At 32.6% G+C, this 15,365-nt stretch overlaps 1 protein-coding gene across 8 annotated transcripts in view; it reads right to left on the bottom strand.

Moving 5' to 3' along the window:
* Positions 1-4,834: 4,834 nt before the first annotated feature.
* gphnb (gephyrin b) overlaps positions 4,835-15,365 on the bottom strand; it is a 93,534-nt gene continuing 83,003 nt past the window's right edge. For 4 of the 8 annotated variants that reach the window (XM_048207777.1, XM_048207778.1, XM_048207780.1 and 1 more), the window contains 10 exons: positions 15,263-15,318; positions 15,046-15,165; positions 13,606-13,664; positions 13,365-13,518; positions 12,715-12,836; positions 11,478-11,565; positions 10,917-10,990; positions 8,839-9,127; positions 8,502-8,598; positions 4,835-6,072 (listed from right to left, as the gene is read on the bottom strand). In XM_048207777.1, the coding sequence (XP_048063734.1) occupies positions 5,939-6,072; positions 8,502-8,598; positions 8,839-9,127; positions 10,917-10,990; positions 11,478-11,565; positions 12,715-12,836; positions 13,365-13,518; positions 13,606-13,664; positions 15,046-15,165; positions 15,263-15,318 (1,193 nt within the window). In that variant the 3' untranslated portion in view covers positions 4,835-5,938. Of the gene's footprint in view, positions 6,073-8,501; positions 8,599-8,838; positions 9,128-10,916; positions 10,991-11,148; positions 11,243-11,477; positions 11,566-12,714; positions 12,837-13,364; positions 13,519-13,605; positions 13,665-15,045; positions 15,166-15,262; positions 15,319-15,365 lie in introns of those variants that run through there. The other 4 variants (XM_048207781.1, XM_048207783.1, XM_048207779.1 and 1 more) reach the window with 3 other exon arrangements.

The raw sequence follows: 15,365 nt of genomic DNA, 5'->3' as shown, positions 1-15,365 counted from the left end.
TCCGGTTTGAACAATGTAAGGCTGAACAAAATCGCCATTTTGGCTGCGTGAGATTCTCCAGTTTTGTTGTTGTTGAGCTGTTAAAGCTCCGCCCTCTTCTGGAAAGGGCTGCCGTGAGCAGCAGCTCATTTGCATTTAAAGGGACACACACAAAAATGGCGTGTTTTTGCTCACACCCAAATAGGGATAAATTTGACAAGCTATAATAAATGATCTGTGGGGGATTTTGAGCTGAAACTTCACAGACACATTCTGGGGACACCAGAGACTTATATTACATCTTGTGAAAGGGGCATTATGGGTCCCCTTTAACACATTTTTAATAATATTTGAATAAAGTCTGAATATGTCAATTTTCCTAGGCTGGACATCACTTTTGGCAACTATTGTATATATAATAAGATATAAAACTACATGCTTACTATTCAAACTAACTTGTTTTGGATTTGGACGGTGATGTGATGAGATTTTTGGATTTATACCATCAGAAACTCTTTTTATCTCTAATGATCAAAGAGAATTTGATATGAGCCCTTTATAGGTGAAGTGTGTAATTATGGTGCCACTAAACTGCAAAATACAGGCAACTTTTCAAAAGTTTGGTGAAATCTACTTCCTCTGAAGGAACCAATTGAGTTTCAGCAGTCGCACATTTAGTTCAGCTCAGTTTAAAGTAACAGGTGGCAGTGAAAAACGACCATCTGTTCATCTGAGATTACTTATAGTGCCAACTTCAGAATCTCTCTCTCTCTCTCTCTCTCTCTCACACACACACACACACACACACACACACACACACACACACACACACACACACACACACACACACACACACACACACACACACACACACTCTCTCTTAGGGAAAGAAATCCATTCCTTAAACATTCAAGAGGATTCAGATGGACATGTGTTTTGTTCATGTATCTTTTACACCTTAAAACACAATCTCAATCTAGATTAATAACGACAGATTATTTTACATCTAATTACAGGACAGTTGATCTTCTTAATAAGCCAACAAACAGAGTAGACTATAAATAATGTCATGCTGACCCTTACTTAAGTTACTAAAACCATAATAAATAAAATAAATAAGTAAAAAGTAAAATGACAAACAAGAAATCTATGTAGTATTTTGTCAGGAACTGCAGTTACTATAGTACAGTTTTGCAAGAGATTGAGAGAAATATTTAATTTTAGTCAGCTCATTTAATCTTTTCACTTTATTTCATGCGGTTATTATATTACGTGTAACCGTTTCTAGCATAAATACAGCAGGAATTGACCCCTGAGACCTTCTAAGTGCTGCTAATGTGGAGTTCACGACTAGATCAACTTCTTTAAATGCTTAATGTTCTTCCGTTTTTCCTCTAGTACTTTCTGACCTGCACTAATGCACCCAGACAGGTGAATTTCAATGTCAATGTAAAGCTGATTGATGCACACAATGGGGAGGTCTGAACGTTTGACCTTTCAGTCACCAAATACTAAACAGCCCAACATGAACCAAAAGCAAAGCAATCATAAAAGTCAATTACTCTTTATAAATACAAACAAAACATCATACATTATGAACACATCTATTACTCACTGTGTGCATCGAGTCCCCGGTCTCTCTCAGCTGTTAAAGGTCAATATAATTCCAGTGGTGTTTTCACTGAGGTCCAGTGGACGTGTGAGTGTCCACAGCTCAGGTGTCTGAAGCTAAAGTGGATCAGCTGTGACTTCATGAGTTCAGTAATCTCCTTTAAACCCGACAGCGGCATGAGTCTGACCATACAGGTGTTAGTGCTGCTTCAACATCTTCATTACCTCAACATGTGATGGTTATTAAATTTCAATACCTAACATATGGTGAAGGCCATAAACTTCTATAAATCTCATATTCTTTGGAGCAATATATATATATATATATATATATATATATACATACATATATATATATACAGTACAGTCCAAAAGTTTGGAACCACTAAGATTTTTAATGTTTTTAAAAGAAGTTTCGTCTGCTCACCAAGGCTACATTTATTTAATTAAAAATACAGTAAAAAACAGTAATATTGTGAAATATTATTACAATTTAAAATAACTGTGTACTATTGAAATATATTTGACAAAGTAATTTATTCCGGTGATGCAAAGCTGAATTTTCAGCATCGTTACTCCAGTCTTCAGTGTCACATGATCCTTCAGAAATCGTTCTAATATGCTGATCTGCTGCTCAAGAAACATTTATGATTATTTTCAATGTTGAAAACAGTTGTGTACTTTTTTTTTCAGGATTCCTTGATAATTAGAAAGTTCAAAAGAACAGCATTTATCTGAAATACAAAGCTTCTGTAGCATTATACACTACCGTTCAAAAGTTTGGGGTCAGTAAGAATTTTTATTTTTATTTTTTTGAAAAGAAATTAAAGAAATGAATACTTTTATTCAGCAAGGATGCATTAAATCAATCAAAAGTGGCAGTAAAGACATTTATAATGTTACAAAAGATTAGATTTCAGATAAACACTGTTCTTTTGAACTTTCTATTCATCAAATAATCCTGAAAAAAAATATTGTACACAAATATTTTGTACAATTGTACAATTGTTTCTTGAGCAGCAGATCAGCATATTAGAATGATTTCTGAAGGATCATGTGACACTGAAGACTGGAGTAATGATGCTGAAAATTCAGCTTTGCATCACAGGAATAAATTACTTTGTCAAATATATTTCAATAGTACACAGTTATTTTAAATTGTAATAATATTTCACAATATGACTGTTTTTTACTGTATTTTTAATTAAATAAATGTAGCCTTGGTGAGCAGACGAAACTTCTTTTAAAAACATTAAAAATCTTAGTGGTTCCAAACTTTTGGACTGTACTGTATATATATATATATATATATATATATATATATATATATATATATACACACACATAATATATATATATATATATATATATATATATATATATATATATATATATATATACACACACATAATATATATATATATATATATATATGTTTATAAATTTTTTAAATCACCAAAAAAAAAGCAAGATTGGGTGGATATAGTCAATTTGCAGAAAAAATTTTATACAAATGAAAGTATTTAATTATTAATGTGATTATTGAAATCATTTGCTTTATAGGTCATTTATTTTGTATTTTTTTCTAAGATTTAATTAAGGTCCTGCTACTTAATCTCATATACATATATATACAAGAGTCCCAAAAAAGCATATAATTGAAAATGAAATGAGATTAAGTAGCAGTACCTTAATTTAATCTCAGAAAAAAAAAGATGCTTTTGTTGGTGATTATATATATTTTACATATATATATATATATATATATATATATATATATATATATATATATATATATATATACACACACACACACTATATTGCCAAAAGTTTTGGGATGCCTGCCTTTACGTGTACATGAACTTTAATGACATCCCATTCTTAATCCGTAGGGTTTGATATGGAGTTGGCCCACCCTTTGCAGCTATAACAGCCTCAACTCTTCTGAGAAGGCTTTCCACAAGGTTTAGGAGTGTGTTTATGGGAATTCAGGCACTGATGTTGGTGAGAAGGCCTGGCTCACAGTCTCCGTTCTAATTCATCCCAAAGGTGTTCTATGGGGTTGAGGTCAGGACTCTGTGCAGGCCAGTCAAGTTCCTCCACACCAAACTCGCTCATCCATGTCTTTATGGACCTTGCTTTGTGCACTGGTGCGCAGTCATGTTGGAACAGGAAGGGGCCATCCCCAAACTGTTCCCACAAAGTTGGGAGCATGAAATTGTCCAAAATGTCTTGGTATGCTGAAGCATTAAGAGTTCCTTTCACTGGAAGTAAGGGTTTAAGTCCAACCCCTGAAAAACAACCCCACACCATAATCCCCTCCACCAAACTTTACACTTGGTGCAATGCAGTCAGGCAAGTACCGTTCTCCTGGCAACCGCCAAACCCAGACTCGTCCATCGGACTACCAGACAGAGAAGTGTGATTGGTCACTCCAGAGAACACATCTCAACTTCTCTAGAGTCCAGTGACGGCGTGCTTTACACCACTGCATCCCACGCTTTGCATTGCACTTGGTGATGTAAGGCTTGGATGCAGCTGCTCGGCCATGGAAACCCATTCAATGAAGCTCTCTACACACTGTTCTTCAGCTAATCTGAAGGCCACATGAAGTTTGGAGGTCTGTAGCTATTGACTTGGCAGAAAGTTGGCCTCAGCATGCACTGACCCCTCTCTGTGATTTTACATGGCCTAACACTTTGTGTCTGAGTTGCTGTTGTTCCCAACTGCTTCCACTTTGATACCACTAACAGTTGACCATGGAATATTTAGTATTGAGGACATTCCAAGAATGGACTTATTGCACAGGTGGCAACCTATCACGGTACCACGCTTGAATTCACTGAGCTCCTGAGAGTGACCCATTCTTTCACAAATGTTTGTAGAAGCAGTCTGCATGCCTAGGTGCTTGATTTTATACACCTGTGGCCATGGAAGTGATTGGAACACCTGAACTCAGTGATTTGGAGGGGTGTCCCAATACTTTTGGCAATATAGTGTATATACATAAAAAAAAAAATTTTTTTGGTCATTTAAAAATATAATATAATATAATATAATATAATATAATATAATATAATATAATATAATATAATATAATATAATATAATATACAAAGCCATGTTTGTGTCTGAAATATTCCAAGTTTATAATGAAACTGTAAAAATAAAAATAAAAACAATTAAAGATCTGACATACAAAACACTGCAGAGACTGGTGAATTAGTAGACCACAATCACACACGTTAAGGAATTATGTTTTTATTCATTTTATTACAAGAAAATTCCACAATGCTATTTTTATATAATGATCAAGGATTTTATTATTGTAGTCTCTCTCATTAGGTTCTTATCATTACAGAAAATGTTATTATACAGATTTGTTCAATGTCTCCTCATTGCTTGGTCATATTCCGCAGGAGTGCTGGTCACATTTATCTGTACAATTCAATTCTTCTTTTTTTTTTACTGTACATTTTTGTGTAGTTGATTAAAAAGGCAGTCAGCACTTAAATAAGCTGTTGTTTGTTTTTCTCCTCTTTTTAAAGTATATTCAAACAAAACGTTCGCCTGTGACTCCACCCCCTGGGGGAAGGGGGCGGGGCTACACCAGGTCATGTGATTATAAGGAAGCTTCAGGGATTGGGTGACCAGGCCCGTGTTCCCCCGGGCACGACCTTCGTGCACCCACGCGTTTGGCACTGCGCACACAAACAAGACTCACGAGATAAACAACAAGCAAAGCTCTTTGTGATGTCATAATGATGCCTACTAATGGGAGGAAAAGTAAAAGTGTCACGTCAATGACACGTAAGACAAAAAGTGCCACCCTCCAGAGTCCGGATTTCAAGCTGTTGCGTTCTTCCCCATGTCCGAAAAAACAAAAGCAGTCTTATTTTTACATTAAAACGGGGAAATAATATTCTCTTTTTTTTCTCCGGGCAGGCACCTACAGTTTTCTATTAAAATGCTACAGCTATAAGATCTAGCATTGAACACACAAAGCAACTGCAATGAAAAGAATAAAGTTGCCTTAATATAATAATAATAATAATTAATAATAATGACAAGAAAAATGCAATAATAATAATAATAATAATAATAATACAGAATAAATCTCTTTTTATAATTAGATTTTATAATTTAAAAGTTATATTTTTTCTTTCTTTGAAATAATAGATTTTTTTTCTTCTCATATGTATCTAGTTTTGTGATCAAGATGTTGACTATACTTCAGCGTTATCCAAATCAATAAAAACTAGCTGTGCCGTTGCATATTACAGTCAATGATATGTGAACATGCACCGTGAACCACCCGTCACTCTCCGTCCTTCTGCCCTCTGACGCCATCATAGACGGCCGATGACCATGACGTCCACCACCTCGCCCTTGTGCAGCTCCACGTATTGCTCGGTTTTGGGAGGAAGCATCAGGAGTCCGTTAGCGCTGCGCATGCTCATGAGTCTGCTGCTAACCTGGTTCCCTGGACAAAGATGAGAGGAAGAAAAGTGTGAGGGCGTTTTCAGACCTGTAGATCATTTGCTTCTTTCCGAAACAGGGACTTTATTTGTTACAATGTTGCATTTTCTTCTTGGTTCTGTTCGCTTTCACAAGGCAACATTTCAAAGTGTATGTGTTTATGCAAATCACATGTGAGTAAAGCTGTCATCTTATTGGTCAGAGTTTCCTCTGCGTCATCCATTGGCATGGATTGACAAGTTTGCTCCACAAGCTTTTCATGTGACAAGACTGAAGAAATAACACTTTGCTACAATGTAAAGTAGTGAGTGTACATCTTATATAACAGTCTAAATTTGCTGTCCCCTCAAAATAACTCAACACACAGCCATTAATGTCTAAACCGCTGGCCACAAAAGTGAGTACACCCCTAAGTGAAAATGTCCAAATTGGGCCCAATTAGCCATTTTCTCTCCCTGATGTCATGTGACTCATTAGTGTTACAAGGTCTCAGGTGTGAATGGGGAGCAGGTGTGTTAAATTTGGTGTTATCGCTCTCACTCTCTCATACTGGTCACTGGAAGTTCAACATGGCACCTCATGGCAAAGAACCCCCTGAGGATCTGAAAAAAAGAATTGTTGCTCTACATAAAGATGGCGTGGGCTATAAGAAGATTGCCAAGACCCTGAAACTGAGCTGCAGCATGGTGGCCAAGACCATACAGCGGTTTAACAGGACAGTTTCCACTCAGAACAGGCCTTGCCATGGTCGACCAAAGAAGTGGAAATGTGGAGCAAAAGTGAGCTGTGCATCTGTAGAGGCAGCGGCAGGGAAATGCTCTGAGATCAGAGAATTTCGGCCAATCATAAGAGCTGGTTGTGGTCACAATATCACAATGAGTGCTTACAATATCCCAAATGTTTCCAACTATTTGTAAATCATGAGAAAATTGCAATTTTAACCAAGGCTCTGGTACGTGTGAGGAGTCGCCTGTCAATTGCGTCATACCCGCGTTACCCTCGGTTTCCGGTTTTATTTCGTAGAAACCATGGAAACACCAAAGACGCTTTAATATTTACATGTTTTAATAGACAAGGAAACAACTGTTTGATATATTTATAGACAGAAAACGAATTATTGTTATATAGTTCAACACATTTCGTCTTATTGTTTAAATGTAATTTTCTTGATTTTTTGCGAGTACCATGCTTTACCACGCCTCAGAGAAAAACACTATTTTGTCAAGTAGCTAACATAGCATAATCAGATGCAGCTTTATTTTTAGTAACAGTAATACAGCATTTTCTCCATTACACAATACGTTTTAAAATGAATTGCATACCATTTATCAACACAATCATCCAGCATTTAATATGATATTGTAAAATCGATCTATCTTACTGCAGTGTGTAACAGTGTCTCACAGCCGCCGCCAAGCGAACGCACAGAGTAACGTTATAACATCATTTTCAACAAACTCAAATGTATCTAATATGATAAACAGAGCTGCGTTATGACCAGAAAAGCGGAAGCGGCACGGGCGACTGTGTCATAATAAAAGTCCCGCTGCTCGTGAGGCGTGTGTTGATCAATCGCTCGTTCAGCTCCACAACACTCGCTCCTGCTCTGCTTCATACTACAATAACGTTAACAATCACACCCATGAACATGATTTCTTCCCGAGTCCTATCCCTATTCTTTTGCACCGTCCGTTGAGGTGGAGACCACATGTCCCAAGATTCTGCTTTCAAACTTGCCGTCATCAAGCTACTCCTTTGTTTTGAATAGGCCTCTAGCGACCTCTAGTGGACAGAAAATATTACATATTGCACCTTTAAGTCTCGGAACGATTGTTTTGGTCCGGATCCGAGCGCGATTGGCATGTTCATATATGACTAAATGAACCAAACTAAGAGAGAAAACACACCAGGTTCTGAAACAGATGCTCTAAGCGAGCCAGGCGTGAAAACGCCTTTAAACTCTTAAAAATAAAGCTTCCAAAAGGTTTTTTTTTGCATTGATGCAATAATAAAACCACCATTTCCCCAAAGAACCTTCAGTGAACAGTTCTTAAAAGAACCTTTTATTTCTCAGTGCAAAGATCATTTTAATAATCTAAAGAACCTTTTTGAAGAGGCCTTTTCCTTTAGTGTGCAAAGTATCTGTTTATGAGATCTGCAGTTACAGAGCTCCTAGTCTCCCGTAATTGAGATTTGTTCTAACAGAGAACACTGATCTGGTAAAAGCAGCGTTATTAACTGTGTGTTTACAGTTGCTTTAGAAGCCTTGGAAGCTGAAGCTCATGATTATGGTAAGGGGCGTTACATTTCCGACACGCTTGAGGTGTCTGGCCAATCACAACGCACTGGGTCAGCTGGCCAATCAGAGCACTCTTAAGAGAGTATATAAGGAGATAACACAGGTCAGTAAATGTGTTGGTCATGATCTGTTACCTGTGCTCTGTGCCCATGGCAGAGGTTCCTGATGGTGCCATGTCAAAATACAGCGGTGATACTCAGGACGCGGATCCAGCTTCACGTCACATGACAACTGGAAACAATCAAGCAAATTTTAGTTTTTTTTATTAGGGTTGACAATAGATTTGAATGTTATATATTATGTAAACATTAACTTTTATGTTAGATTGGATTAATCGTGATTAATGATTTGACAGCCTTAGTTTCACTTATGATAATAAACTGTCTCATAAATAATCTTAGTTCAAGCTACTTTCTTACATTTGTTAGATTTTTTTTACAGTGTGCAAATTATTATTACTCATACTCTTACCCTGGCTTTTATTATGGTGGGCCGCGGGTCTAAGATTCCCTGCATCTTCCTCAAGGCGGGAATGACGAAGAGGTTACATGTTACGACCGCTGACACGGGATTCCCTGTGAAGCACGAGAGAGGGTGCTTATAAAATTGAGGAAACATAACAGACAGAAAATAGTGAAATCTGTGTAGTATGTGTTTTGAAAAAATACACCAATAAACTCTCTCACCGTCCCTACCTGGCAGAGCAAAGATAAGTTTTCGAGACCCGTCCATATCAAGAGTGGCAAATGTTGTGGGGAGACTAACGGAAGACAAACCAGAGCTCAATATCCGCGTGGACCGATTCTCATTGTTTGACACTCAATGTCAGGGTGTTTTCACACTGAGAGCAGTTTGCGTGATTTACGCTGCAGGTGATCGCTTTAAATGCTGCAAAGCGAACTGAACTAAGACACGGTCTGAATACAGTACGCTTTAAGTCTGTGGTGAAACGGGGTTCACCTATAATGTGTAATGTGAATTCAAAGCTCTTTATTTGACTTTATTTACACATACACTCAATAAGGTCTTTCTGTGTTTTATGCAAAAATGCTCGATCCAAGTAAAGAAGTTGCAACATATTTACAAAATATATTACTATTTATTTTTTGATTAATTTCTATTAAATTACTATTTATATTATCCTATTACTTTTGTTAAATAAAATAAAATAAAATAATATTCTAAAAAAAGTTTTTCTATTCGATTTCGATCCAGTTAAAGTGGATCGTAATAAAATATATTACTATTTATTTTTTGATTAATTGCTATTAAATTACTATTTATATTATCCTATTACTTTTGTTAAATAAATAAAAAAAATAATAATAAAATGGACTGGCATCCAAAAAAGTTTTTCTATTCGATTTCGATCCAGTTAAAGTGGATCATAATAAAATATATTACTATTTATTTTTTGATTAATTTCTATTAAATTACTATTTATATTATCCTATTACTTTTGTAAAAAGTAAAAATAAATAAATAAAATAAAATAAAATAAAATAAAATAAAATAAAATAAAATAAAATAAAATAAAATAAAATAAAATAAAATAAATAAAATGGACTGGCATCCAAAAAAGTTTTTCTATTCGATTTCGATCCAGTTAAAGTGGATCATAATAAAATATATTACTATTTATTTTTTTGAATAAATTCTATGAATCATTATTTCTATTATTCTATTAATTTTCAAAAAAAAATTAATAAAATAAAATAAAAAGTAAAAAAGTCTACTTTTTTAAAAATTCAATTTCGATCCAGTTAAAGTGGATAATAATAAAATTTTTACTATTTATTTTTTGATTAATTTATTTTAATTATTATTATTTTTTATTATTCTATGACCTAAAATACAAAATAAGTAAAATAAAAATAAAAATAAAATAAAAAATAAAATATATAAAAAATAAAATAAATAAACAAATAAACAAAATAATAAAATAAATTACAATTAAAAAAATAAAAAATAAAATAAAAATAAATGGACTGACATCCAAGTCCTTTTTTAGGAGTTTTTCTATTCGATTTCGATCCAGTTAAAGTGGATTGTAATAAAATATTATTCTATTAATTAAAAAAAAAAAGTTAATAAAATAACATAAAAAGTAAAAAGTAGATAATAATAAAATATATTATTATTTATTTTTACTATTTATTTTTTAGTAATTTCTTTAAATTATTATTATTTTTTATTATTCTATGACCTAAAAAATAAAATAAAATAAATATAAAATATAAATATAATATAAGTAAAATAAAATAATAAATAAAAAAAATAATGAAATATATATATTTTTTAAATAAATAAATAAATAAATAAATAAATAAATAAATAAAATAATAAAATGAATTACAATTAAAAAAAAAAAAAAAAAAAAAAAAAAAAAGGACTGACATCCAAGTCTACTTTTAGGAGTTTTTCTATTTGATTTTGACCCAGTTAAAGTGTTTGTTTTGTTTAACGAGGAATTAAGCGTGAAAACACCCTGAATCTGCATCACTTGCACAATCTTTACGCAGATGTCACCTGTTTCTTCAAAGACTCACCCTGGTTTCATGAAGACACGTCCAAAGTGTATCTGAGCATGAAGATCGATATCAAGTACCTGTTTCAGGTAATCCTGTGAAAACATCCATTTAAAATCATCTTAATGATGTCGTAAAATTGCAAAACTGTGCTGTGTGACAAAGTTTTCTGATTGTAGAAAAACAGTATTATCTCATCTCATGTGTGTACATCATTTTAAACAGATCTGTAATTATGTAAAGTACAAGGCACCTCATTTCTTTAGGTGTAAAACTCTTTGATGTGAAAATCTCAGTGAGAAACATCTCATCTGAAGGGGTCAGCGGGTCTTACTACCATCCAGCCACTAGATGTCAGTATAAAGCAGTGATTACTAAATCAAACTCAAAGTCTGCACATCATCTTCGGACGTGTTATGCTTTTCCATGCATCTTCCTAAAATTGCAGTTTTTCCTTTTACAGGGACATTACTGCATTTGGAACATCATCAAACCACATATTAGAAAAACACCATTTAGCTGTTGATTTTGTCTTTACAAAGCTGTCAACAAAAAATAGATCAAACATAAAAGGTCATGTACCTTTTCCCCCATAGACACGCCCCCTGAGGTGATGATGACGTCAGCACGACTGATTCCCTCATTCAGAGCATTCAACAGGTCATCAGGGCTGTGGGACACCAACGTAACGCTTACCATTACTAAAATCTGAGCACAATGATTTACATTTCCGTATAGTATTATGATTCTATTATTCTATTACTTTTCTAAAAATAAAATAAAATAAATGGACTGGCATGCAAGTCTATGTTTTGGAGTTTTTATTTATTTAAGTTTGATCCAGTTAAAATATATTACTATTTATTTTTTGATTCATTTCTATTAATTATTATTTCTATTACTGCATTACTTTAAAAAAATAAATAAATAAAATGAAATAAATAAAAGAAAAGAAAAGAAAATAATAAAAGAAAAGAAAAAAAGAAAAGAAAATTGATTAAATGGACTTTTTGGAGTTTTTCTATTCAATTTCGGTCCACTTAAAGTGGAAAATAATAAAAATATATTACTAATTATTTTTTTATTAATTTCTATTAATTATTATTTATATTACTCCATTACTCTATCTTTTCTAAAAAAATAAAAATGAAATAAAAAATGAAATAAAAAATAATAATAAAAACATAAAATAAAAAAATAAAAGACAAAAAATAAAATAAAATAAAATAAAAACTGGCATCCAAGTTCTGTTAATTATTATTTATATTACTCCATTACTCCATCCTTTTCTAAAAAAATAAAAATGAAATAAAAAAATGAAATAATAAAAAAAATAAAAAATAAATACATTAAAAAAAAAAATAATAAAAAAAAAAATAATAAAATAAAATAAAATAAAATAAAATAAAAACTGGCATCCAAGTCTACTTGGATGTTAAAGTGGAAAGTAATAAAATATATTACTAATAATATTTTGATTTCTATTAATTATTATTTATATTACTCCATTACTCCATCCTTTTCTTAAAAAAAAGAAATAAAAAAAATGAAATAATAAAATAAAATAAAAAATAAATACATAAAATAAAAAAAATTAAATAAAATAAAAAAAAATAATAAAATAAAATAAAATAAAATAAATAAAAAATAAAATAAAATAAAATAAAATAAAATTGGAGAGAAAATTTGGAGTTTTTCTATTCAATTTCGATCCAGTTAAAGTATAAAGGGCTGTAGGACACCAAGGTAATGGTTAACATTACAAAAATTTGGTACACAATGATTTATATTTCCATATAGTATTGTAAAAGATGCTCACTTGTCTCCCACAATGCCCAGGTTGATGGTCGGGTATCCGTGCTCCTGAATGGTGGCCAGCAGCGTAGAGCGATTCGAGTCTCTGATCTTACCAGGATGTAAATCATCCTCTGGGTTCAGCAGCTGAAAAGAAGACAGTTTACTACTTAGTAGCCTAAGTAAATTAAGCAAGTTAATAAAGTAAATAAATAAATATTTAGTAAGTAAATAAAGGCCCGTTCACACCAAGAACGATAATTATGTCTGAAAGTGCCCCCTATACCCTTAGAGGGTTTTACAAACACCATTTGTAGTGGTGTCCGAAACCATAGTGGATGTTATCGAGTGCACACATTCAATCCCACAATGGCTTGACTTTTTTTTGTCACAAAATGTAAATATATTATCGCCCAGCAATATATAAGTCTGTTTAAATGTATTCACATACATACAGTACACTAACATAAAGTGACATATATATATATATATATATATATATATATATATATATATATATATATATATATATATATATATATAGCAAATCTCAACTGCTTGATTGCATGTATTGTTGCAAAATGTGAACTATATTATCTCCCAGCTCTTATCTGATAAATGTCCACATTTGATCTCATTGCTGACTGGAAGAAACAGCGTGTGCCGTAATTTCACCTCGTTTCCTGTAGACATCACAGCCACGACGGGAAACTTCTGCACTTCCACCTCCGTGACGCCCACCGTGGCCAGCAGACCGATTTCAGACGGGCCCATGTGAGTGCCTTTGGCCAACACGCATTCGCCTCGCTTAATGTCATGACCGATGGGCCTGCAGAACACGACAGACTCTTTCACACACACGTGAGACACACACACACACACACACACACGCTGAGATCCGCTCACAGCCGCTCACCTGATGTCTTGACCTGGACGCGCTTGAACCAGAATCCGCACCTCCAGCTCTTCTGTGCCCTGACGAATGAATTTAGATCGAATCAGTGTTATTATAGTATCATTATAGTTTTTATTCATAGTTGGAGTTAGATTTTATTGTAATATTTTCCATTTTTATTTTAATTTTAGTTAAAATTTTAGTAAATTTGTGATTTTTGTCATTTTTATAAGTTTTTGTTTTTAAAAAATGTGTCTATATAGTCTTTATTAATTTTTGTGAAATGTTGCCATGGCCACTAACTGAAATAAAATACGTTTTTATTTTATTTTATTTTATAATTTATTTTATTTTATTTTATTTTATTTTATTTTATTTTATTTTATTTTATTTTATTTTATTTTATTTTATTTTATTTTTATATTTTATTTATTTAAGTAACAAAAAAGTTTTTTATTGTTTTGTTTCAGTGATAATAATAACCTTGGAAGAGGCCAATTAATTACCTTTGACTTTTCAAATAATTTTGGTAGATTTTGAGTAGAAAATAAGTGTATTTAATTTCAGCAAATTGTGTACACACAATAAATAAATAAATAAATATTAGAATATATTTAAATATAAAGATATTTAATACATTTATACATATTACATATTATATATATAGTAGTCAACATTTAAAGTGGATCAAAAAAGTTAATCAAAGTTGTCAAGACAAGAACGAGTATTGCATTTTGGTTTTAGGAAAACTTTAGGAAAAGATTTTGTATATTATATATATATATATATATATATATATATATATATATATATATATATATATATATATATATATATATAGTTATTATATTATATAATATACAGTACTTTCATAATCTTAAATGACCACAATAACCATCACAATATTTATTTTACTCTGTTCAGTAAGATTTTTTGTTAAATAAATTAATACTTATTTTCAGCAAGGATGCATTAAATTGATCAAAAGTGACACTTTTATAATGTTACAAATCCATAAATCTATAATTCTATAAAGAATTCTAAAAAATATATCACAGTTGCCACTAAAATATGAAGCAGCACAACTGTTTTCAACATTGATAATAATCATAAATGTTTCTTGAGCAGCAAATCATCATATTAGAATGATTTCTGAAGGACCATGTGACACTGAAGACTGGAGTAATGATGCTGAAAATTCAGCTTTGATCACAGGAATAAATTACATTTTAAAATATATTGACATGGAAAATGGTCATTTTAAATTGTAATAATATTTCACAATTTTTACTGTATTTCTGATCAGATAAACACAGCCTTGGTGAGCAGAAGAGACTTCTTTCAAACATTAAAAAAATCTTACCGCCCCCAAACTTTGAAAGGTAATGTCTATAAATAAATGAAATTGATTCAATGATGTATGATCATGGTTTATAAAAGAATCAACGGGCTGTAACTCACGTCTTCAGACTCTCTCAGGAGTTCAGTGTCTTCTACTTGAACCACGGCATCTGCTCCGCATGGAATAGGAGCGCCTGTCGTCACCCGCATCACCTGACCCGGCATCACGGTGTGTGTGGGCTGGAAACACGCGTCACAGCAGTTCATATGGATAACTTTCCTCACATTTGAAGGTGGATTTCTCAAATCGTATCTTACATTTGAGACGTTTTCTCACCTGCTCTCCGGCCTGAGACTCGCCGATAATAAATCTGTCACCAGGACCATCAGCCGCTGTCAGGACACAGAGACAACACCGTACTCTCTTAGAAGAAAAGCTT

The sequence above is a fragment of the Megalobrama amblycephala genome, linkage group LG11 (assembly GCF_018812025.1).
Source record: "Megalobrama amblycephala isolate DHTTF-2021 linkage group LG11, ASM1881202v1, whole genome shotgun sequence".
In the NCBI taxonomy this organism is placed as follows: domain Eukaryota; kingdom Metazoa; phylum Chordata; class Actinopteri; order Cypriniformes; family Xenocyprididae; genus Megalobrama; species Megalobrama amblycephala.
This window is presented reverse-complemented; position numbering and strand designations above follow the sequence as displayed.